This window comes from Dinoponera quadriceps, unplaced genomic scaffold (genome assembly GCF_001313825.1).
Source record: "Dinoponera quadriceps isolate SergipeBrazil2010 unplaced genomic scaffold, ASM131382v1 scaffold113, whole genome shotgun sequence".
NCBI classification, from domain to species: domain Eukaryota; kingdom Metazoa; phylum Arthropoda; class Insecta; order Hymenoptera; family Formicidae; genus Dinoponera; species Dinoponera quadriceps.
Window position 1 is genome coordinate 2,098,241 of NW_014554899.1, and position 23,839 is coordinate 2,122,079.

The 23,839-nt window shown below is 44.6% G+C and overlaps 1 protein-coding gene across 8 annotated transcripts in view; it reads right to left on the bottom strand.

The window, feature by feature from the left end:
* Window positions 1-23,839, bottom strand: part of LOC106742561 (telomerase-binding protein EST1A) — a 102,281-nt gene that overhangs the window by 75,954 nt on the left and 2,488 nt on the right. For 3 of the 8 annotated variants that reach the window (XM_014615642.1, XM_014615641.1, XM_014615647.1), the window contains 15 exons: window positions 23,455-23,736; window positions 23,101-23,354; window positions 22,663-22,872; window positions 22,442-22,580; window positions 21,845-22,017; window positions 21,513-21,731; window positions 21,027-21,392; window positions 20,536-20,703; window positions 19,912-20,436; window positions 19,447-19,525; window positions 19,254-19,364; window positions 19,159-19,170; window positions 17,722-17,949; window positions 17,372-17,433; window positions 3,652-3,797 (listed from right to left, as the gene is read on the bottom strand). In XM_014615642.1, the coding sequence (XP_014471128.1) occupies window positions 3,652-3,797; window positions 17,372-17,433; window positions 17,722-17,949; window positions 19,159-19,170; window positions 19,254-19,364; window positions 19,447-19,525; window positions 19,912-20,436; window positions 20,536-20,703; window positions 21,027-21,392; window positions 21,513-21,731; window positions 21,845-22,017; window positions 22,442-22,580; window positions 22,663-22,872; window positions 23,101-23,354; window positions 23,455-23,736 (2,974 nt within the window). The remainder of the gene's footprint in view (window positions 1-3,651; window positions 3,798-17,371; window positions 17,434-17,721; window positions 17,950-19,158; window positions 19,171-19,253; window positions 19,365-19,446; window positions 19,526-19,911; window positions 20,437-20,535; window positions 20,704-21,026; window positions 21,393-21,512; window positions 21,732-21,844; window positions 22,018-22,441; window positions 22,581-22,662; window positions 22,873-23,100; window positions 23,355-23,454; window positions 23,737-23,839) is intronic. The other 5 variants (XM_014615648.1, XM_014615643.1, XM_014615645.1 and 2 more) reach the window with 3 other exon arrangements.

Here is a 23,839-nt window from a genome sequence, read left to right on the forward strand (position 1 = left end):
CCCCCATACACCCGAGCTTTCAGTGAAATAATAAGAGAAAGATGAGCAAAACAATGAAACGATTTAATAACAGCGACGTTCTAGCGGCGGGGAAGGGGGAGCAGGGCAGCCGTAGTACTTAGTAGGTATTCCGACGAGTATAGTACGTGGAAGGATTTAAGCTACGCGAAGCCAGGCACCGTAGCTCGGATGCAGATGATCCAAGATTATAGACATTAGGGACATTAACCTTGGCGTTATACGTTATTCTTCGGTGGCCCCCGGGGTCCCGGGCTGCGCACATTCGTTCCTCACACACGCGTGCACCAGTGCTGACCGCGCGTTAAATGATCCGACGGCGTTACTCCCGCGATCGCACCGTTGCTCCCGATACATAATGCGCACGATCTGTAGGTCTATTCTGTAACTTTTAGGCCTGTTATACAATAGATCGTATGTCGCAGTCCGATGTCGGGACGCAGTCGATGGTTCAATGAGAGAATTGATTTTTCGAGAACGAGTTCTCTCATTGATCCATCGGCTGCGTTCCGACATTCGAAAGCGACATACGACTTATAGTGTAACCTTATTATGGGCCATAACGACACTGTCATTGTCATTGTTACACAGGCGACATCAGAAACACACCAAACTCGTCAGACTCATCCCCATCGATGCCCCCTCTCCTCCCCGCGTAACTTTCGAAACTCCGTGTCTCGCGCGCTCACATTCCACCCCACACGACGTCCGCGCGCGTGAAACTTTAAACGGCAATTCGCGAACCGAGCGGGTCGGTTCGCCGCGCTCGCGCCTTCGATCGCGGCATGATAATTGCGCTCTAAACGCGACGGGAAAAAAGCGCGCATCAATTACTGCACCGGCCGGGGGGGGAACGTGATTCGCGCGAGAGGGTAAATCGCCGACGAGGCGAGCAGCGAGGCTCGAAAGGGCGCGATCGAAAGACGAATGAAACGTCGAAGGCGACGATTACGGGAGTGACTATCCTGTAATCCACCGGCGTGGATGGTTTCTTAGATCCTGGCTTGATTGGTAATTGGATCCTGCTTCGGCATAGGTATATACCCGCCGGTGGATGCCGCGGAAGGTCGTTTACCCCTTTCGGCGGAGCGATCTCTTCGCGGCCAAGTCGGCGCGGGGTCGGATCGTTAGCTCCTCGCGCGATGCCGCTTCCGATTTTGCCTCCGACGAGGTCGATCGTATTTACCTCGGAATTGCTCTCCCTCTTTCCCCCCCCTCCCCCGCCTGTCCGCCAATCATCCCTCATTTCTCTGCCACATCGCTGGAAACGCGACGATTTCCTCGCGAGATCAAGCCACTCGGCTGCTGAGAAACTCGTGGATTCTTCCGAATGCGGTCATCTCAATTAATTTTGCCGTAATCTCTCTTGATTCGCTTTATAAAATGTGCTTTTTGCATCGCGCTTTCGTCGTGTTCATCGCGGCGTGGAATGAGACGTCACGAGCGGCGTGGCGTTATACCCGCCTCGAGATCCGCGCCGTCGATAGATACGACGATGCGAAGAGCAAAGAGAAGGCCGAATCGAGAAGCAAACCGCAGGGATGTGTCGCGGCGGTTTAAGGATGATGAAGGCAGGACCTGACGTTCCTCCACTGTCGACCGCAGACAGTGTCGACACGGTTGCATAAACTCAATGGTCCATTACCAACGGTGTTTACGATTTCAATTACTGGTCGGCTGATGGAGGATCATCACCACACTCGTGGACAAAGTTATTCCCCTTCCACCACCTCTCGAGAAAATTCGCAAAAATTTCACCGACAAAGTCATGCGATCTCCGATCGTCGGTTGAGCGATCGCGAGGGAGAACGGGCAGATTTTAACGATCCCGAATCCCAAAAACATTACGCTAAAGTTTCCGAAAAATTCGTTCGGGCGTAACGCAATGAGAAAATCGTCTGAAATACCCTATTTGCCCATCGATAAATAAGTAAATAAATGAGAAGTTTTATGCGGGTTTACGCAACGTGACGGACATTCCATTCATTCTCGATTTTGCGGAAAAATGTCGCGAGCCTGTTTAACGTTTCCACGCGACATAGTAATCATGAGCGAGTCGATGCCATCCGAAAAATTCAACCGCGAAAGCCTATACGCTAGGAGGAAGCCACTGCAGATTAACGCACGTGCAATATTGCGAGGTCGCGCCAGGTGTAGCCCGCACGTGATGGTAACGCTGCTTAAAGCTCCGGGTACTAAAACCGCGTAATATCGCTCGGGAACACGCGCTCGTCCTAAGCCGGCTACTCCTCTACGACGGTGTGCGGAGCTTCGTCATCGTCCATTACCGGTACGTGAATTCCCGACGTGTTGTTTATGAGAATACGCTGAAATATGGACGGGAAATTAAACGATAACCATTTTTACCCCCCCCCCTCCCGACTTGGATATTAATTTAAATTCTTGCGATCGATCGTTAACATAATCGTATTCGTTGCGCCTGAAGATGCAAATTTTCTCCCCTGATGCATGAACGAGACCAAGGCCAGTCGGCGCGTCAAGGTGCTTCACTGTTCGCTAAATTCGCGCTACCGCCGCGACGACGGTGAGAGAAGAATCGCCGGCCGCTAAAAGGGCGCAACTTCGCTCGCAGTTAAACCACGAGCGAAGACGCGTCCGAGCAGGTGCAAAAGATTCGAGCGGACAGTTTTATCTCGGAAATAGAGCAGCAAGAGGTTGCGCGCGCTGCTTGATGACTCAGGCTAGGTTCCATTCTGAGAAGAGCGAAACCTCGAGCTGAGTTTCGCTCTCGTATAGAAATTAGTGATAATTATATAGGGCTAGCACCTGCACGCAGGTGCAAAAACTCGGAGAACGCTCGTTGCTGTCGTGGTGCTCGTGCCTCGCGAACTAGCAAACCAGCCATGAGTCACTGTCGGAGCGAGAATCAGGGAGCATCTTCTCGAACCGGATACCACGTCATACCGCGGCTCGTCGATGACAAGTCCAAGCGGAAGACGAGGAATCGTAGTCATCCCGATAGAATGCATCTCGACTACGATGATAATTAACCCTCTAATGGCAAGGTGGATTTTCAACGCATCCAGAAAGGTGGAGTTGGATCCGACTCCATGCTCTGCTTCGTTCATTTTTCACGTAATCAGTGTACTTTTGGTAAATATTGGATAGAGAAAATGGAATATTTCTGAATTTCTATTGTCTGAATTTCCCAACTAGAATCGCACTTTTGAAACATTACATTTCTAATCTGAATCTTCATAGATTTTACAATCAGAATCTATCATTTTTTTCCAAAATTGATATAAATAGATATTAATTAGATCTTAAAAAGTTTCCCATAAAGGATTTCTTAAGAAGAGAAACAGCGCGCTGTAAAATAAGCAAAGTCGTGAAATCAACGTGACTCTACCTTACCATTAGAGACGGTTAACCTTAGCGAAAATCGCGGGTAGAAAAAATTTTTCCCGACTGAGCTTTTCGGATTTGGCTCTCGCTTCTGTGGCGTCATCAATACGCACGACACTTTTCAATTACCTCCGGTATTGCCCGTATAAATTATCCGTGATATCGCCGAGATATCTCCGCGATTAATACGCCGTAACGTTTGACGGATGTAAGCGAGATTGCAGTAGCACCTAAAGGAAAATACTTGGATTGAAAAGTTGGACTCACCCTTCAGCTGCGTAGTCTCAATCGCGAACATGTTGAGCGCCAGAAGCTGAAGTAGACGCGTACCGGGAAGCGGTAGCGGCGAGTGCTGCAACAGAGCTCTGAATTCCTTCAGCATCTGAACACCGGCTTCTTGAAAAGTCTCCATCCTGAAACAAACATGATTTCCCTGGTACAGTGAGGGAAGGAGGAATGACCGAGTAAATATAGTCCGTTTCGTGTTTAAGTCTCTATATCGATAGCGAAATGTCGGTGTCTCGGAAGAACCAACTGACGTGCAAATCGAACGAACTGTGGCAGCGAATAAATATAAATGAGAATCGAGCTACAGGATATACACGTATATATATATATATATATATCAGCCTCTCGATTTGCATATTTCAACTTGGATGAGAACATCCATCGACCTATGAAATTCGCGACGGCGCGAACGGTAAGAGATGTAGCCGATGAGTGCATTAAACAATCAGCTTGGGCTAATACAGTAAATCTATTTAAGCGATAGGAGATCCAATCCGTTGCGTATCGAAAAACTCGGCCCGAGCTGCTTCGACGTCATTTAGCACAACGTATAAGATGTTTCTCGCGCGGAACACTTTCCTTAATTGGAAATAAAATTGACAGGTATATTCCTGGATTATCTCCCGGTCGCTCTTCTCACTCGAAATATCGAGATGCATAGCTCTTGAATAATTCCGAAAACGAGCGGCCGAGAATAACGCGTGTTTTCGGAAATAACCCTCTCGGAGACATATAGGTAGAACAGAACATCGTTCTTCATTTAATCACGATTTCACGAAACATACTTTATGCAAGAAGAATGCATGAGCCGAAAATGAAAGAAACGACACGGGGATGATTAATCGCATCGAGGGCGCTCGTCAACATGGATATGCGACGTAAGGGTCTCTCTCTCTCTCTCTCTCTCTCTCTTTCTCTCCCCGACTGATCGACCTCGAAATAATAGAGCTCGGATCGGTGTGTCGGTGAGCAATGCGACCCACGGTCGGTTGGCTCAGCTAATCTCGCATGGCTGAGGCCGATGATAAAGGAGGACGAAGGTTGGCCGTGGGGTCTTACTGCCGGCGGGGCATCCTCGTAAACACGGCGGTGAAACGGCACCGAGATCTCGCATAGCGGGCGCTATCTTTCCCACAGCCTCTTTCCGCGTGGCGCGCATCGCGCGTGCATGTGCTAATGTATACGTACACGGCAGAGACAGTGGCGGATCCGCGTAACGTCTCACTCGATATCGCGCGACCCCACCCGCGTTGCCCGTTCGTGAACCGGCGAATTCGTGGGACGTAGCCTCCTTCCAACCCTTTCCAACCCCTCCCACGACGAGGAGACGACTTTGTCGTGGTCGCGCAATACCAGAACAAGCCGAGCAGCAATGACAGTGTCGGGAGATCAAGAGTAGAACCTAGCCCGAAGTAGCCGGGAGAACGTGCTACTTCGCGAGGGAGAAAGAGAGAGCGCAAAGTCGTGCAGCTCCGACCTCTATGCCCGTACCGTTACGTACTCTCGATTAAACTCCGAAGAATGGCTAAGTAATCGCTTAACCCCTTCGGCTCCCGCGGCTTCTCCGCGTAATGAATCACCTGGATCGTGTCTCTCGATCTTGAAGAAGAGGCGAAATATCGAGCTCGACGTGGCTCCACGATAGCCCACCGATAGTCCTCGATCGCGGGGAGCCGGCTCTATCGTAGAAAGAGAGAGAGAGAGAGAGAGGGAAGGAGAGAAAGAGAGAGACACCGGCGTTTCTTCCGAGGGGGAGAGAATGCCGAGGAGGCACCATTCCCATCGTCTACGCCATGTGGTATCGCCACGAGCGATAAACGCGGCTGCTGAAATCGGACACCTTCCAGCGCGGCCAGCGGCGCGGATCAAGGTGCACTCACACGCTCGCTCGCTCGCTCGTCTTACCGTTTGATCCTCGAAAAAGACCGTTAGCCGCCGACTCAAATCAAGCTGGTATGCTACCATCCTACATCGCGTAGTAGTATAATCGCCCGTGAGTATTTATCCGTGCCATTACGACAGTCGAAAGGCGATGCTGTCTCGAGCGAGAGAATGAGACGTGACAACGCCAAGTGCGCGCGGCTCCTCCGCGTTACGGAGATGTGCCACCTTCCGACGGAATGTGAAGGAAGGCGCGACTCCCTTCCCATGAACGGTAAGCCGATGCGAAAGAGTGGGACGACCCCGTGTCCGATATAATGTTATAATTACTGCGAGATTGGGGAGAACCCGAGATGTAGGAATGAATCTGTGAGTCTGATGAGTCGAGCTCGCTGCATCGCTCCGTTACACTTGTATGAGACTTCGGCTGGGACTGTCTGATTCATTCATTCTGAATGCTCAGTCATCGACTGCGACTACTTAATAAGACAGACTCGTAAAAGAGCAATTATTGAGGGAGAGGAGGAAGGGGATATACTAAGAAATATTCATTTTTACAAAACATTTAAAATACCGAGTCTTTATTATTAAAATCAATGTCTAAATTTTCTCGAATCGAAATTGTTTTCAGATTATACTGCAATGTTTTCAGAAATCTTTGAGTGGATCAGTTTCGAGGTCTCGACTTGGTTGATCACGAACAGAATGTTTCAAATCATTTTAATAAATTCAATGTGTAAATTTCATTATTACGACATGAGCATGTTCACATAGAAAAATATACATGTGTTCAAGTAAATATTTGTTTCAAGTATTTCATAAGTTTATATATCCGCAAGTATATCATAAGTTCATTATAAGCATCAAATTTATTCAAAATATACTCTGAATTCTAGGAAGTTTAGTGCTTCATAATCAAGAATACTAAATTAAAACGTTAAAACCAAAACTTCGATTTACTTACTCAAATTAACCGAATATAACTTCCTTCGATAATTTTTATAATATTCTTAAAAAGGGGATACATTTTTTTTCTTAGTAAATGATAACGAGCTTTTTTAATGTTTGTGATGAATAAATTTTAACATTATTATGAAGAAAATAGTCTTCGTTCAAGATAACTATTACTTTTAAAAGAAGAAAAATAAATTAAATAATTGTTTTTCATCAGATACAATTCATATTTTACCCTGTATGGAGCTTTCACTGCATCAAGAATCCAGGAATGCGCGAAAGAGCTAATGTGCGATCGCTGCAACAGTTTCCGCATAAATCTATTCCAAGGTAAAGAAGACGCTATCGTACGCACGTCGGTGCTACTGACACGGAGGTGAACGGACGCGAATAACTGGCAATTTTCATATTACTCGAGCATAATCGTAAATCCGTATAGCGTTAATACCACTTAGCGAGATGCATTACGGTATCGGCCCGCTCGCAACTCCGCGTTCATCGATTTCTTTATCTTGTCCGCTCTTTACTACTCTCATGACGGGACCGAACGACCTCGTTCGGAATAATGCCCGGCAACCGAGAGTCGTACCTGCGACCGATCGATCGTAGATAACGATATATGTTCCTATGCCGGCGGAAGATCCGTGATCAGACCGCGAAGTCCAAAGTAGCGACGACGGCCGATTAACTTTACGGCCTTTTGATAGACGCTAAAAACACGATTATCGTACGGACGAGGAGAAGAAGTCACGCGGGCTTATTAAGCTCGCGCTTGGCCAACGCGACTGGCTATCACGCACGAGAAGAACTGAGAGGTCTGAGTGCTCGCGCGCGCATTCAACGAGATGCCGCCTATACGGATGCGGCGGCATTGAAATCACCGCGTCGCGACTAGAAACCCTGCAACAAGATTGACGAAGTAATTTTTCCGATCCCGGTTTCTCGCGGCTCGAGGGCGGATTGTTCGGCAAACTCTCAATAAAAAGAAACGCGTCACGAGAACCTCGATTTCTAAAAAAAGTTCGAAAACACGGAAAGAAGCGATCGCTGTAGATTAATGTTACGAAGGAATGATTCACTCGTTAATAAAGCGGATTTAAACTAAATCAAAGATTGTGTCCTCAGAAATATAGAAAAAAATAGAGCGATCGTAGTCCGCGATTAAGGAAGAGAGGGAACGTTGAAACGAGGCTGAAGAGAGCTGATCATTGCGCGCGCGCGTACGCGCAAAGTTGCGCGTTCGATGAAGAAAATTGACTTTCTCTATCTATACCGCGGCTAAGAGAGTACGATCTAAATCAGGCGAGCTAATCGCCGCGCTAGGCTCGCTTAATAAAGCCAGATCTTCAGCGCACGCAGTCTCGGGGTTAAAGCCGAAGGAACCTACGCGCGGAAAAGCCCTACGCAGTCCCTAGTTGCGAGAACGGATAGCACCGCTGTGCAGCGCGCCGCGGCATTAAGGAGCCCCTCGGCAGCCCGGTTTGTCCCATCGGCATCGACGGACTCTATGACTAACAAGTTTGCACTTTAGCGCATAACGGGGCATTCCGCCGTCTTCCATAGATCATGGTCCATGACCCGCGGATTGCGTGGGCCGGCCACCATAATCATTCCTCGCCGATGCAACGACGCGGCAGCGGCGGCGGTGCGGTACCACGAGCATTAAGTTTCCAACTTCTTCTTCGCCTCTACCCTTCCCACTCCCAGCTCAATCTCAATCGCGCTATCTCCCGCATCGAGCTCGCTCCTCTCCTCGCGATGCGATGCGATTTCGTCGAGCGGAAGATAATCGCGCGTTTATCCCGATTTTAACACGTTCAGCGGTGAAACGTTAAATTCGGACGATATGCTGCTTCTCGTGTACACAAAGGAAAAGATTTCTTTGGGGTTAACAAAATTGTTTTAATCGAAACAAATTCGTCTTTTAGAATAGAGCAGACAAACGAATTTGATGTGACAAACGGGATTACTTAGCTTCTCAAAGAAAATGATATAATATTTGATATTAAATTACGTTGTTTATATTAAAGAAACCCGAGTCAAACGCGTTTACTAAAATTAAAGAAACCTTTTTCTCTATATACAATCATTCGATGTAACGGAGGATTAATTCCTTGTTGATACAAAGCACACGTGGATATATCTTATAATTGAAACTAAGCTTCTTCAAAAAGTTTCTCCTTTCGTTACGAGAGAAGCATATTCCTCTGACGTGAATTCTATTTTTAATAGGATACATACGCGCACGGATGTCGCTTCTGAAGAGATCGAGACCGACGTCTCGTTATTTCTTCGTGTTCGTGCTGCGAGAAAACGCGAGTCCGAGCGAAATAGTGCGTAACTTCGCACACACGAGGCATCCGAGCGGTACAGGTTATACCAATCGCGAAGATTAATTTAGCCGCAGCTATAAATACTCGTCGGATAGATAATAAATCGTCCCGTAAAATACGCGGCGAGGATAAATAGATACCTTCGGGGTAACGAAATTCCTTCGCTTTTTCATCGGTGCGTTCGCGATTATAAATAATTAATCGGCCCGGCGCGACAGCGGTCGAGGAGGCACGACCGCGTATCCAGATCTGCGAGTGTCGGGCCCGTAATAGAAATGTAATCCGGCTTTTATCTAGATTACAAAATCTAAATGACTCAATTGCCGCGCGTCGATGCATCATCGGTACACGTATGGAAAATGATTAAAGCCAATACGTCGTAATCATTGTCATTAGTATAATTATCATTATTTATTGACACGGGCAATAATATCGGCCGGCCCAAGTTACCCGTACATATCTTGGTCGCGCGAACGAGATACCGATGTGTCGTGCACATTCACTTCGGGAATCAATTATAGTAATGATACGGCGCGCAAATTGACACTGCCAGGCGACGCGACGCGACGCTCAGCAGCGGCAGCATCGATCGCTCCGATTAAGCACCGTCGGAGGAAATACACGGCGACATAAATTGTAGGCTATAAGCGCGACACGGTGTAAGTGTCAAGGACGTTTTTCATACCCCCGTACTTTTCATTTCTCTTATACTTATTTAGTAACGCACAAACGAGATTCACTGCTAACTCGTTGAACGCGCGTCATCCATTTTCTCCTCATTCTTCTATCGCCTTGATAATCGAAAAAGAATTAAAAAAAAAAAAGCTATCAACCGAGTTTTAGACGCGCGAACCTTTTCTGCGGTAGCAACGATGGTTATTCTCTGCGCACGGAGGAAATTGATTTTACTGTTGTAGCGAAACGATCGTTGCCATTGCAACTATTCGTTGCGACAGCGATAAAACTTAGTTGGCGCAACCAAATTAGCGAATTATTCGCAATTAGACAGAAACAGTTTTGTTGCCAGGTTAGAAAAATTTTGCTGAGTGAATTTGTCTTTAGAACACATTAATTTGCTGTTAAAACCAAATAGTGGTTTTGCTACATGCATTTGCTAATTTGTTTTTACTAATTTTACAAAAGAAAAAACGTATGTGAAAGTTGAATTATTTTTACCTCAAATCACTTTTCTTTGCTTCAACTTTTGTACGTCATTTGTACGTCATTTATATGTACAACATATTACATTTGATAACATATAATGCAGCACTTCGTTAATTACATTGATCTCATGTTTATTTTTGAGCGGAGCTAATTTTTGAAACACATTTACTTTTTCAATGTTCACACATATATCTTTCCTTACATACATCAAGTTTGGTTATTTTTTCGTGTACTTGGCGCCCGTATGATTTTTATCTTTCGAAGATTTTTTGTTAATATTTGTTTTTACAGCAAAATATATATCCAAAGAATGACAATTAGTGCTCTTAACAAATCGTTTTGCTGTCCACATACTGACGGATTTCGCTAAACGACAGCATACATTTTGCCGTGCCAGCAAATTACTTTTCTCCATATGCGTATATTCAAATAGCATATTTTTACGATCGATTTTTTTACCATCTTTTTTTTCTTTCGCTTCTTTAAAATCTCGTTTCTCCGCAGATAGGTTATTACCATCGTATATTTTATTCAGAAGGTTGCGAGAACTCGCTCTACGAATTTTTCTCTTCCGACGTCCACGACCTTTTTCATGTCGAATCTTTAATCACATCGAAGATCTCAACACCGTCTTATCCTTCCGCTGTCTCCCGGCGGATGGATATAGCTGACTCGTGGGGTCGCAAGATTCTCGCACGATCTCCAAGTTAAGTCGCCGCGGAGGAGCTCTGCCCGACGAAACGTATCGTAATCTGATCGTCCTTGCCAGCAATGCAAAGACATATAACCGGCGCGTAATGAGCCATTAGCCCGGGGGTGTCGATGACAGGGCCCGATAGGTCGGCGATTATAGCCGCTATCTTCGCAAACCGAACGCGCCGCGGACGCGACACTGAAACGCGTGTTCCCCGACGCCTTAACGCTCCGAGTGAACATCGTTTAATCATCGATTACCGCGGATCCTACTCTCCCGCACGAGAGTTCGCGGAATGTATCGTGAAACGAGCGAACGGTAATCTGCGGGATACGCGCGCCGCAAGAGCATTAGCCGCTTGAGGCGCGATGCGGGAGAAACGATGGATCGGGGACGATTGATATCTGAGTTTTCATCGCGTACGCAGCGATAAAATACGCGAGACGTACAAATTCACCGTCGCGCGATCCCGCTGGCTACGCGTGTCACCGCGTGAATAATATTAAGAAATGCAAATAAATTCCATAAAAATTGAAATTGAATTCGCATCATCATACCGAGACCCAATCTCCGACCAGTCGTCTTGGTCGAACGTGCTTGGCAATAATTGCACGATCCACCTCTCCAAGGAGAGAGATAGAGAATGAAAAAGAAAGAGAGAGAGAGGAAAAGAGAAATTGATTTCTCTTCAAATAAATCCGAATTCACGCGCGTTACGAGAGAGCGCGAAGCCGATGAGTCGAGCGACGCAGGCCCGGTCCCGTCATAAACCGTCGAATCCGGCGAACGAGGCGGAAATCCGATCGTTCGAGGGCCCGGGAGCAAGGTCGAGAGCTCTATCGGGATCAATCGACGAGCGGGAGGAATCCAGATGGTCCCGCGATGGGCGCGTGATGCGTACGTGCGGTCCGTCGTAGCGTACGCCGAAGAGATAGCCGGGTAGTCGGGTTCTGGTCCGAGGCTGCGATATCCGACGAGGGTGCCCTTGAAGCGGGCGGGGTCGTCACTCGAGGGCCGCGGGTAAACGACCATCGGAAATCCATGTGTGTTACCAGCCGGGGCCAGCCTTATAGCGTAGCTTACTTACTCGCACTACTTAAGTTTCTGGGTGTGTATGCGCGTCTCGCGTTGCTCCTGCTCCCTCTCTCTCTCTCTCTATCTCTCCTTCTCTCCCCATCTCTCTCTCTCTCTCTCTCTATCTCCGGTATCCTGCCGTCTCCTTCCTTCTCGGGAGGCACCACGGCCTAAGAGAACCTACCTTGCCCATCTACCACTACCGATGGAAGCGCCAGCGACCACTTCTCCAGCCTTACGAGTGTTATGAAACGATTCCTGCCTTCTTCCTTCACGCTGCCAATTTATAGGTTTAATTACCGTCTCGTGGCGCGACGCTCTCGCGATCCTCGACGGCGGACGATGCGACCGAAAAAATCCGGAGCGGGACCGTACGGCGACGTTAAAAGCGATTTAATCTGTCGGACTACTATATTAATCGACGATAAGCGATTCGTCCACGTACAGATATCGCTCGCGACCATCGACCATCAACGACGTGCTGCACACGGCACCGGCACGGCGGCGTGATCGCGCTCGAAACGAACGTTCAACCCTCGTGTTTCCACGTGTAATACGCAAACGTATGCCGTAAGAGAAACGCGAGATTGTTGGAATTCTATGCACAGCCCAGATATTAAACTAAATAAATAACGAATGTTATTCACGCGTTAATGATCAAAAAAGTCCACTGATCTTTGTTTTTTTCATATTCCAGTGCTCTGACTTTTCGATTTTGAAAAAAGAAGTGAATCATCGTAAATTTCCACGCGTATATTTGGAATGCATAGTCTGTTCGTTGATTTTGTGTATGACCATACACGGAGAAAAATAATTTGCTGGTACAGCAAATTTCACGCTGTCGCAGCAAAATCTGTCAGTTACTAGATGAACAACAAAACGATTTGTTAAGAATACTAATGGCATTCGACGAATTTTCCCGAATCTATAAATCATTTTCCTGTAAGAACAAATTAGTAAATGTAAGAAAACACTATTTTGTTCTAACAGCAAATTAACTAAAACCAAATTCTTTCAACAGAATATTTTATATCCTGGCGAACTGTTTTTATTCTAATTACGAATAATTTGCTAATTTGACCATGACAACTAAATTTAATTGCTGTCATAAGCAACGATGATTTCGCTAAAACAACAAAATTTTTCTCCGTGTGGAAAAATAATTGTGGAAAAAATAACAAAAAAATAAAAATTTGTTTAGACAATAAAAAATTTGTTTAAAGTATTAATTTTTAGTTATGCCTAAATTAAACTAAATTTCACCGCTGAAATTTAGCCGCAACGTTTAGCTACAACGGCAAAATTATCTTTTCCGTGTAACAAATCTTTTGCTGTCGCTATAATAACAAATAATTTACTGTTCCAGCAAGAAACTTTTTTCTCCGTACAGTAAGAATGAATAAGAGCTGATAAGAGCAGTCGCTGAATGTTAGGTGCGAAATTTGTTAGTCTTAGCGGGAGGATAAAATGCTAGAAAAAAAAAATGCGAAAAAAAGAGGCAAACTTCCCTCTTAAGAGAAAAGGACTCCGGGGAGGGTCGACGAAAAGCGCGATATCACGTGCGGAGAGGAAATGGCCCGAGATGGGCCCGCGTAGCACGAGGGCAACCTTGAGCATAACTCGGTAGGGTCGGACTCCGGTGTGCTCCGGCCGGTAATGAGCCAAATCCATTACAGCAGCAGCCGCGACGCAACGAGCCAGCAACACCGTAAGCCGACCATACCACGCGTCCGACTCTGCATGGTCTCCCATCTTTTTCCCCCTGCCTCTCCGTGCGCCAGCCGTGCGCGCGCGATCTATACGTGTACCTATGCCACGCACGTACCGTGTCGTTAACAAGCAGCTAACCAATGGCACCGGTTCGGTACCAATTCCAATTATAGACCGCGAGTACATTCTACGTAGCTCTAGTAGTTGTATAGAACACCGGGGGGAGAAGCGCCCCTACCTCCTCCTTTTCCCCCTTCCCCTGCGTTGCCCTCTACTCCTCTACTCTTCTTCTTCTCTTTTTTTCCCCGTCCTGTGCGTCCTCATCATCCCTCCGCTTTTTTCCTCGCTCACCCCGATCGCGGAACCAATTATGTTGCCGGCGCCGAATAAATTGAAAACTCACGGACGCCGCCGAGCGCGGCACGCGCGCTCGGAAAATTCGAGCGAGTCCACTGGAATTATCGCCGATACGCGATACCGGAGGGTGCGATACTCGCCACGATAATCGCGAGGTATCCTCGCAAGGGTACTCGCAAGGTCACAACACGCGACGGGGACAACATCGCCGCCGCCGCCGTCGTTGCGGTCGAGACGCGACGGAGCGCGAGACGGTGGTCGGGTGGCGCCACGCAATTGTCAATTAACATTTTTACCGCCGTATAAGAAAACACGAAGCTACACGAAGCCACGTACATACGTGACCACCGGCGGCCGGTCCACGGACTCGACAGGGTTCCGAGAGATCGCGGGAGCGCTCAGCATTGCGGGGATAGAGACGACGAGTGCCGGCACTCGCGGTGGTGCGAGCGAGCGAGCGAATGAGTGCATGCATTTATTCGTACTTTGGAACGGTCAAGCTCGTCGCGCGAGTTTCATTAACGATAAAGTTCCTATGATAAGAGTCTGGACACCGTCGCTGTGGCTACCATGCTTGGGTTAAAATCGAAAGTTCACAGCCATAATGTGCGAAATGTTCAAGTACTATTAACCCTCGCCGGCCACTGGCTCTAGAATTTCATACAACCCACCTGTACTTCCTATTCTGTAACTTTTATCGACGGTTTCGTTATCATTAAGTCGTCGCACAAGTATAATGTATGGCAGAAAAGCTGCGCGACGACACTCTAGGCTAACGATGTTGTCGTTAAGAATTAAGCTACTGCACCGTTTTTGATCCCACTTTATAATTATTCACTTTATATTGAAAAAAGGAATTTCCGACATATCAATAAAGCGTTTTGAAGATATAAACATTTTTCAAAATGAGAAATAATACAAAGTATAAATATTGCTATAAAAATAACTACTCTCGGAATCATTATTTTCGAATGTTAAGTTGGAACACGTGAAATACAAATTACTTATTTCGGTAAGTTCTTTACACTTGAAATGCAAGTTCTCTTATACATGATTTTATATCTAAAAGATGGGTTAAAGCTTGTAAAATTAGATCAAAATATTTAAAACATACAATTGCATAACAAACCATCTAAGGTCAAAATTAGACCTTAGTCTTATATTTTTCACACAAACTCACTTTTTTTAAACACATTTCGTGAACCTTGTAGATTGCAAATCTTTACTTGTGTTGTCACTTAGCTGATTATTTTTACATCAACCAAACAGGAAGCTTATCCAAATATGGCAGAGCCAATCAGAAATTACACATACGGTATTCAGATTCTTATTATAGGAACTCTAGTTAACGCAGCATACGAAACCGGTAAGTTTGCAAATGTTATCCTCGCTGAGTTCTTCAAAATTCGAGAAAAATTTACGAAAACTTCGCGAAGAAATACACGTGGAATATTCACACAAACGCGATATCTGAATGCACGTATCGAGGCAGTTAACAAGGCAGCTCGATTTTCGTTCGTGAGAACCGACGGCTTTTCTGCTTCGGCTGTGTTAGCGGGAAACGCGATTAGTACCGCCATTAACGTACATCCCAGCCATTCGATTTTTCTCCGCGAAAACTACTTACTCGAACCGTACCAACCGACCGCGGACCGCGGTCCGGAGGCCCCACGACGCCGTATCTTCAGATTAGCCGGACTAGATTAAATTCCACGACGTTCTAACGGCGCGAATAATATTCCGTTCGGGAGGGATCGCCGGCAAATATGTATAATTTGTGACGTTAGAATTTCATAAACTTGTCAGGACGCAGCCACGGATTTCCACGGCAGTAGCAGGCGATAGTAATAGCTTTCGCAAATTGTGAGAGAGGGAGAGAGAGAGAGAGAGAGAGAGAAAGAGAGTCATAATTGCGAAATTATATAATACATAAATGACTACGCGAGAATACGGAGGATGAGACGAGGAGGATGCAAATGTATGTTATTCCGGCGATGGGAAACTACGCGACCGCGCGTCTCGCGCCGGCTTTAACCCGCATTTAACGAATCGGAGTGGGATACAAACGGCGATTTGTTTTGCTCGATAGAATGTGTAGTGAACGCGAACGGCGGCTGTTCGTCACACGATACGCCCGAGGTGCAGGATAAACGTATGTACGGCTTTGCGAGATGCAAATATCGGGCAGTCGGACAGTCGCAACATCGGCCTGAGCCCGAGCCAGGCCTCAATAACCGAGCTTAAACGAGCTTACGAACGACCGACGAAAATTAAATGTTATATACGAGCATACAGCCATCGATTCGCGCCTTTCTCTCGCGCTTAAAGAAAGTTATATATCCACGACATCGTGTGTGCCTCACCATTCCCCCAGTCGAAAATTACGATTTTCAGCCTTATTATTACACGTACACATATAAGATCGAACCGTTATAATTAGAGCCATTATAAGGGCCTTGGCAAAATGGCTGACTTATCAGCTCAAGACGACGTTTTATGTCGTATAGTAGTAGTTGTACCACAAAATGAGTTTTTTAAGAATTCGTTGAAATTTGCGCTGCATATAAGTTTAAATATGACTTAATTATTGACGCAATTAGAAAACGATTGACTATTCGAAAATTGAGATATTTGCAACTGAAAATGATACTTTTTATACGCGTTCCCTGAAATTGACGTCCTATTTTCAAAATATATTTTTAATTTCTTCTAAACTATATTTAGAATTTGAATGAAAAATTATTATGATATTAAGGACTAATACAGAGACATTATACAAAATTTCAGAATCATTAACCATTTTGACTTAAATAGACGTAAGAAATTTGCAATTTATAATAATACTTTTATAGTTTTATATTCTATATTTATAGTAATAACTTATAATAATAGATATGTATACACATACATATATTTAGTTATTTATATATCGCTTTCTTTTATATGTGCCTCTATTAGCTTAATTGACGTATAAATAAAGAATTAATAAAAAAGTAAATAATAAATAATATTTCCGTGTTTATAACATTGTGTGTATATATATTTCTCTTAATTTCGCCCAAAATTAACATTCATTACACAGATCGTTAAAGTTATGGAAAAATATTTTTTTAGTAAATAATAAACTTATGTAGGGGCCTCTCTTAATATCGTCACTGAAAATCCTTTGCGATACTACCTTAAATCCTTAATATAAAAGTCTTAAATAATACACAATGATTCTTTTTGTGTCTGAAGTCTAACTAAAAAGCTATTTTGTTTGTGATTGATGAGAAACCGCTACATAAAAAAAAGAGGAATAAAATGGTAATTTAAATAAAAATCTAGAGAACATAACATTGTCCTAAAATTACCAATAGGCCTCCCGCCATATAAAGTCTTTACCCTACCATTATAATTAGAATTACCTGACTTTCGACCTTAAGCGTACACGCGTGAGTTTAAAATCGCGCAACGTTCTCGACCTAGGGAAAGGTGAGGCGTACATGACGCCGTGTGTACAGAGAAAACGTAAAAGATAATTAACACTCACCCTATCTTGGTGATGAGCTTGCCGTGGACGTGGAGATACGAAGTAACGAAGCGTTTGTTCACCTAATAAACAAAAACGACGAGAATGAAGCGTGAATATCGAGAGTGCTCAAGATAACAGATAACGGATGAAATATCGTTTCACCGAACGTGCTCAATATATACGTTGCGATTACGTAGTTGTCGTGAAAGGTTTATCGATAGCGCGGAGAAAGCGAAATGCCTCGGACAGAATTTTCCTTGCTGACTTAGCGCGTCAACGGACGGGCCGACGCGTCGTTATCGCCAAGCGCGGACAGACAGCATCCGAAAGCTGTTAGACAAGTACGAGGTTACAAGAGGTATGCATACCTCGACACTCGTTAATTGCGATAACTCCTCCAAGTCGCTGTGGGAGAGCCTCGCTTCGTTGGCAGTGGCCGCGCTCGTCGTACGCCGCACCCGTCTACCGTCGCCCGGATGAATCCACGTCTCTCTCCTGAGGCCGCCGCCGATGATGTTAGCGCCTTCTTTCTCCTTCATCCTCGCACGCTCCTTCGACTCCCTTTCCTCCTTCCGCTTACGTTCGATAGACTCGTACTAAGAATATTTCGTTTACTAAAGAGAGTACACCTCTACCCGTGTTTTTGCGTGACATTAAAAAAAAAAAAAATAGAAGAAGAAGAAGAAACGGATGCGGTGCATAATGTAATCTGGCCAATTGTCGCAACTGCGGTATAGCGTTGGTGTGTGCGTGTGTATGTTACAATTCGCCGTTATACTTATGCACATTCCCGTTTTTCGCGTTGCCGCTCATGTACAAGTGTAAGAAATACGAGCACTGCATAACGTCGGGCACGGAGCGTCCCGCGGCCGTGTCCCTGTCAATTACGGATTCACAACAACCGATGGCTATTTAGTCTCCGACGCGTGGCGTTAACCGCCAGACATTTGATGCGCATAATTAAGGCTGCCGCGAGAGAAATCGATGTCTCTCTGCTCAAGATTCCGCCGTGGAACAACAGGGACACCGGTAGCAGGCGAGAGGCTCCGTTTGTATAGTCAGCTAGTCATACAAAGAGCGTCCATCGGACAGTATCAGTATTCCTCGTTTGTATAACAAGTTCCCGCAACTACGAGAAGTGCATGCTAACGAAATGTGCAGAGCTGTAGCGAAGATAAGAAAAGTTTACGACTTGGATTTACAGCGAAGCATTTCTGGAAACTCGTGGCGCTCGTTCTGCTCTCGTATAAGTAAGCGGTCTAAAAAAAACGTCGCAGGCATATCGTTAGCAGATACCGTATACTTGTTATCGATTTCCTCGAACGTACAACTTCGCCGTGTACAACAGTACCGTGCCCCTCCCCTTCCTTCCCCCTCCCCAGCTCTCCCCTGTGTTGCTACAATGTACATATCCTCTATTCTTGTCTATGGTGTTGATAATTTTCTACTAGAATTGACATTCGCGTGGAAATGAAGAAATTGCAGCGAGAACGGTTGTGTGAGCGTGTACTCGGATAATGAGACAGATATATGCGAGAAAATACTTTCCGTTTGAACTAATGAATAATTGCGTAAGGCATATATATATGTATATTAATTCGCCACGCTTGCCACCGAGAGTTAAGAAAATGTCAAGTTTTATATCAGTGCACAGACGAACAAATCAAGGCTCCAAAGCACGCAAAACGAAAAGTCTAAAAGTAACGAGCAGTAAAATAACAAACGAATAAATAAAGCCTTGACCAAATGAATGACGGAATGAGCATCTAGAGGATATCACACACCAAGTATCAAAATTTACTTACATAATGTAGATACTGGCGGCAAAAGAAAATCAAAAGATTATTAACGTTAGTATGAATACAAACAGATAAACGATACGTTTTACGAGCTCTCTTACCTTCTTCCGGTTTTCGTCGAACAGCGCTATCAAACTCTCCCTGGCGGAATGAAAAGGATTCGATGACATGAGAGATCGCATGTAATAATACACGGCGTCCAGTTTTCGTCTCTGAAAGTTCAGTGAACGTTAAGGAGCAATGGCTCGTAGAAATATATATTCGTCGAGTTACGTGTAATTCGCAAATACGTACTGCGTAATGCGCCAATAGGGCAAGCTGATTATAGGGTCTGCCATTTTTAGGGTTGATCTGCTGCGCTTTCAGGTACCACCTGCGCAAAAAAGGATTTTGCAAATTAAAACGTTGAAGCATTCGTAAACAACGAAAGAATAAAAATAATCTCTATTTTCCTACAGGAAATTAAAATATGTTTTATTCGTAGTCTTATAAAATTGTTACACACTTCCTTAAAATAAAAAAATTAACTTTAAAAGTGATGATTTTGAAAACATTTCCTTTTTTCCACATTACGGAAGTCTCAAACATCAAATTCCCTTTCGATTGCTGTTTACTATATAATGGAAATTAGAGTTAGGTTTTGATTTTAGTTGTTATATTTGTGATCAACGCGAAATTAATCAGAATTGACGATTTAGATCCAGGATATAATTTGTTTGTTGACCAGTGTTACTTGTCCTGATTATTCAAAATACTTACTGCCTTGATTTTCCGTAATTGGTCGTCTCGTTCGCTTGTTCCTTGTACCTCGCCAGGTCGCCCAAAAACACGAAGATTTTCTGCGCGCTAACCAAGGCCAATCCCAGGAGCCCCAATCCCTTCGGTAGACTCGAGGACGCGAGAAATGTGTCCAACTTGAAGTCGTACGTGGTTTCGAGAGTGGTTAGCAAACTCTCCAGATAAGTAGTACCCTCGTCAATGATATTCAACATTATCTTCTTGTAATGGTCTCGTCCCTCCGTACTCTCCTTAGACATTGCTTTCCGCAGCATCTCGATCAGATTGTAAAACAAGATCTTCCAGAAATGTTGCTCGACGTTCTCCGCCTGGCAGAATTTGATATCGGTCTCGAGCAGGATCTTCAGACTCTGTTGCAGGAAATGTCGTATATATGAAACTCTGTCCCAACATGACGTGAAGCCGCCGGAACTTAGTATCCATTGCAATTCCAGGTCGGCGCGTTCTATGTCCAAGAGAAGGCAGTGATTCTTCGCCGAGTGAAAACTGCGGGGACAAAATTAGCGTATGTAATGACGCCACACCATCCTCAACCACATACTTGAAAATTGTACAACGCCGTATGCACACGCGCATAATACTCACCTCGCTGAATACGGTTCGTACCACGTGGGTCTTATGTTTCCGAATTGGTCATTCATGTACGGCGCTGGCATACCATCCAATTGAGCTCCTTGGAAAGAATGATGCGATGGCGTGATACCTACATTAGACTGAAATACTGGAACACTGGATACGTGCAGCTCACTGTCCCTGAAAACAGCGATAAACCGTCGCTTAAGGAGGTTATAAGGTTTAGCGTCGTATTTTCAATGGAGCATTAAAAAGACCATTTATAAATTTAGTTTTATTAATTTAGTATATTAATTCAGTATTTATCGAGCAAAATATGTTACGATTTTATATATTTATTTCACTATCTAAATAGTATATATTAATTTGAAACAAAGTTGCGGTATTACACTAACCTCAAGGAACATGTATACAAAGAGTCGCGAGAAATCCGGTAAAATTGATCTGGCACGTGTTAATTTTCGAAATCACAAATTATGATAGGAACAAGAGAAGTCAGTTACCTCTGTACTGCAGCTCTGCTGCCAGGTGAAGTGATAACGATAGGTTTATGCGGGTTGTTTGGGTCAAATAACGTTCTTTGCTGCTGCTGCTGCTGTTGTTGCTGTTGTTGCTGCTGTCCAACTCCTTGCTGAGGGCCTGCAGACGTCTGTTTGGGAGACGATTGATTAGCATCAGGCAAGATTAAAACGCCCGGTTGGGCGTTGCTGTATCCCGTCGGAGAGGATCGGTGAGTTGTCGTGTTTGAGTTCGCGTTGGAAAGCGGAGCGATGTGGGAAAAGACTTTCGGAGTCTGCCTGCCATCGTCGGAGTCGCAAATCGATATCTTTCTTCCTGTTCTCCAGTCTTCGTCTAAGTACCTGTCCGTTCTGAAACCGAATATTTGTAATGTTAACTCTAGCAATGCTATCTCATTATGTTAAGTGTTACGCCTGCGTCTATATTAGAACGCTTACAAGTCCCGAATACGCCAAGTAGCCCGGACATACCTGGGTCTATGATCGTCGAAGTTTCTGTAGCTGCGATAATTCCTGTCTTTGCTAGATTCTCGACTACGTTGAATAATATTACGCTGCCTTCTGTAATCGTGTCGCCTACTGTTATTATTATTATTATTATTCTTTTGATTATTATTGTAGTTGTCATTCTCCCGGTTCTGCTGGTTTTTCTGACGCTCTCGACTGTTGCCTCGCCCTTTGCTGCTACCACTGGAACAATTTCAAACGTAATCTCACTAAACAAATTGTCCTTTGACGAACCACGTATTCAATCATCTCTCCAACGACAGAAAGAGAGGATAATCCAGCAAATTCGCGCTTACCGGTCGCCAGCGTGGTGTTTTTCACGCTTTTTTTTTTTACGTCGCTTATAGCTCTCGCCCACGGCTTGACTTCGCGGCATACTCGCACTCTCACGTATACTCAGTATAGAGGAGCTGCGACTCAGGTATTCCGCCTCCATCTTCTCATTCAGTTCCACTTCTTCGCTCCAATCCTAAATATCGAGAGATGTGTCATATTATATGTGAGTTACACGAAAAGCTTCAAATATTGTTTCATTGATTCGGAAAAAAGAATTACCTCCCTAACAGCTAAAAACTAGCTTCTACAGATAAAAATTAGCTGTCCATGTGATTGAAACTTAATTAATTTAGCTAATTCTTTTTGTCTGTAGTTTTGTACCTAGTTTGTAGCTAAAAACTAGACCTGATAACTAAATTTCAGTTGAATAAACCGACTCCACACGATTTGGCAAATATTAGGCGAGCGTCGGAAATTATATTGATCATGTTATGTTATTTGTTATATTACATTTGTCATTATCACGTATATTACGTTTGCCCAACATATATGATCAATTATCTACGTTCGCCTATATTCGTTCACCATGTCGAGCTGAATTTTCCGTGTGTACTTACGAATGCACCGGTATCAGACGCGGCATTGGACGATGGATTGAATGCTTCGGCCTTGAACGAGCTACCGCTCATGGTCTGCTGATTGTTCTGCTTGTCCAATTCCGAATTAGGATCGTACGTATTTCCGGTTGCTCTTTGCCTTAATTAATTAAAACAGAATTATCGTCAATATATGTGAACAATACTAAGGAAGAAGAGAAAATAATTAATTGAGTAGTTACGTGTTGCAAGTGCGATGTTGCGAGCCAATCGGGGACGTCGCGCCTCCTCTGCGGTGGATCTCGGGCGACTTGTAACCTCTGTTCGAATTCGACTGAGAAGTTGCAGGCGATGCGGATGACGGCGGTGGCGGCGGCATCATCATGCTGTCGGCGCGGCTTAAGCTTTCCATGCTGGTGTACGTGCTGTTGCTACCGCGACGATCGTAAGACCTGTCGGAAGCACGAAGGATTCGCGATGTTTCAACGTGGCTTTATTCGGGCAAACCATTCGAAGAAGTAAATGCAATAAACATAAAATAAAATATATAAAGTCTGTATATAGTGTAACATGAAAAAACTGTATATAACATAAAATAAACTATATATAGTGTAATAAAGTGTATGTAAAGTGTAAAAAGAGAGTGTATAAAATAAAGATAGACAAAATTTGGTGCACACCGGTTTATATACTCTTGACTGGGTGTGTGAGATCTGGAACTCGGCGCCGAATACTGTTCAGGAGTGACAGGTCTGAAGATACTGGCCGCTGTAGCTTCCAGTTCCTCGGGTCTGAGTCTGCCCCTTCCTCTGCTTCTCGCTGGCACGGTATTCGCCCAGCTAGATTGCGGTGGTAACGGTCCTGATGGCGGCAAGTTTTGCATCGTTTGTGAATGTTGCATCGTCGGAGGATAATTGTAACCGGACGAACCCTGCTAAAATTGATATCGCGAACATGATACCGATCGTATATTGATGTGCATGAGAAGATAAACAAAATGAAGTTCCACACCGACGGGTGTTCCGAGAATTTACCTGAAATGTAATGCTGCCACCATTCCAAGAATCCTCCGTAGACGTTCCCGGATTGCTCGTGGGTACAGGATACCCATTATCCGCGAGATACTTTTTTTGTAGCCGTGGTGGCAAAAGCTCCAACTTCATGTTTTTTGGTAAACAATCTTTCCCATTATTCCGTTTGCCCGAAGGTGGTTTGCCTTGAAATTTTTCGGAATGTCCAGTAGGTTCCACGCTACGAGTGTCTCTCGTACGATTAAAGTCATTCAACTGATTGGTTGCCGACAAAGGCTCCGAGCCCTGCAAATGCGCAATAAATAAATAAATAAATAAATAAATAAATAAATAAATAAATAAGTAAATAAATAAGTAAATAAATAAGTAAATAAATAAAAAAAAATAT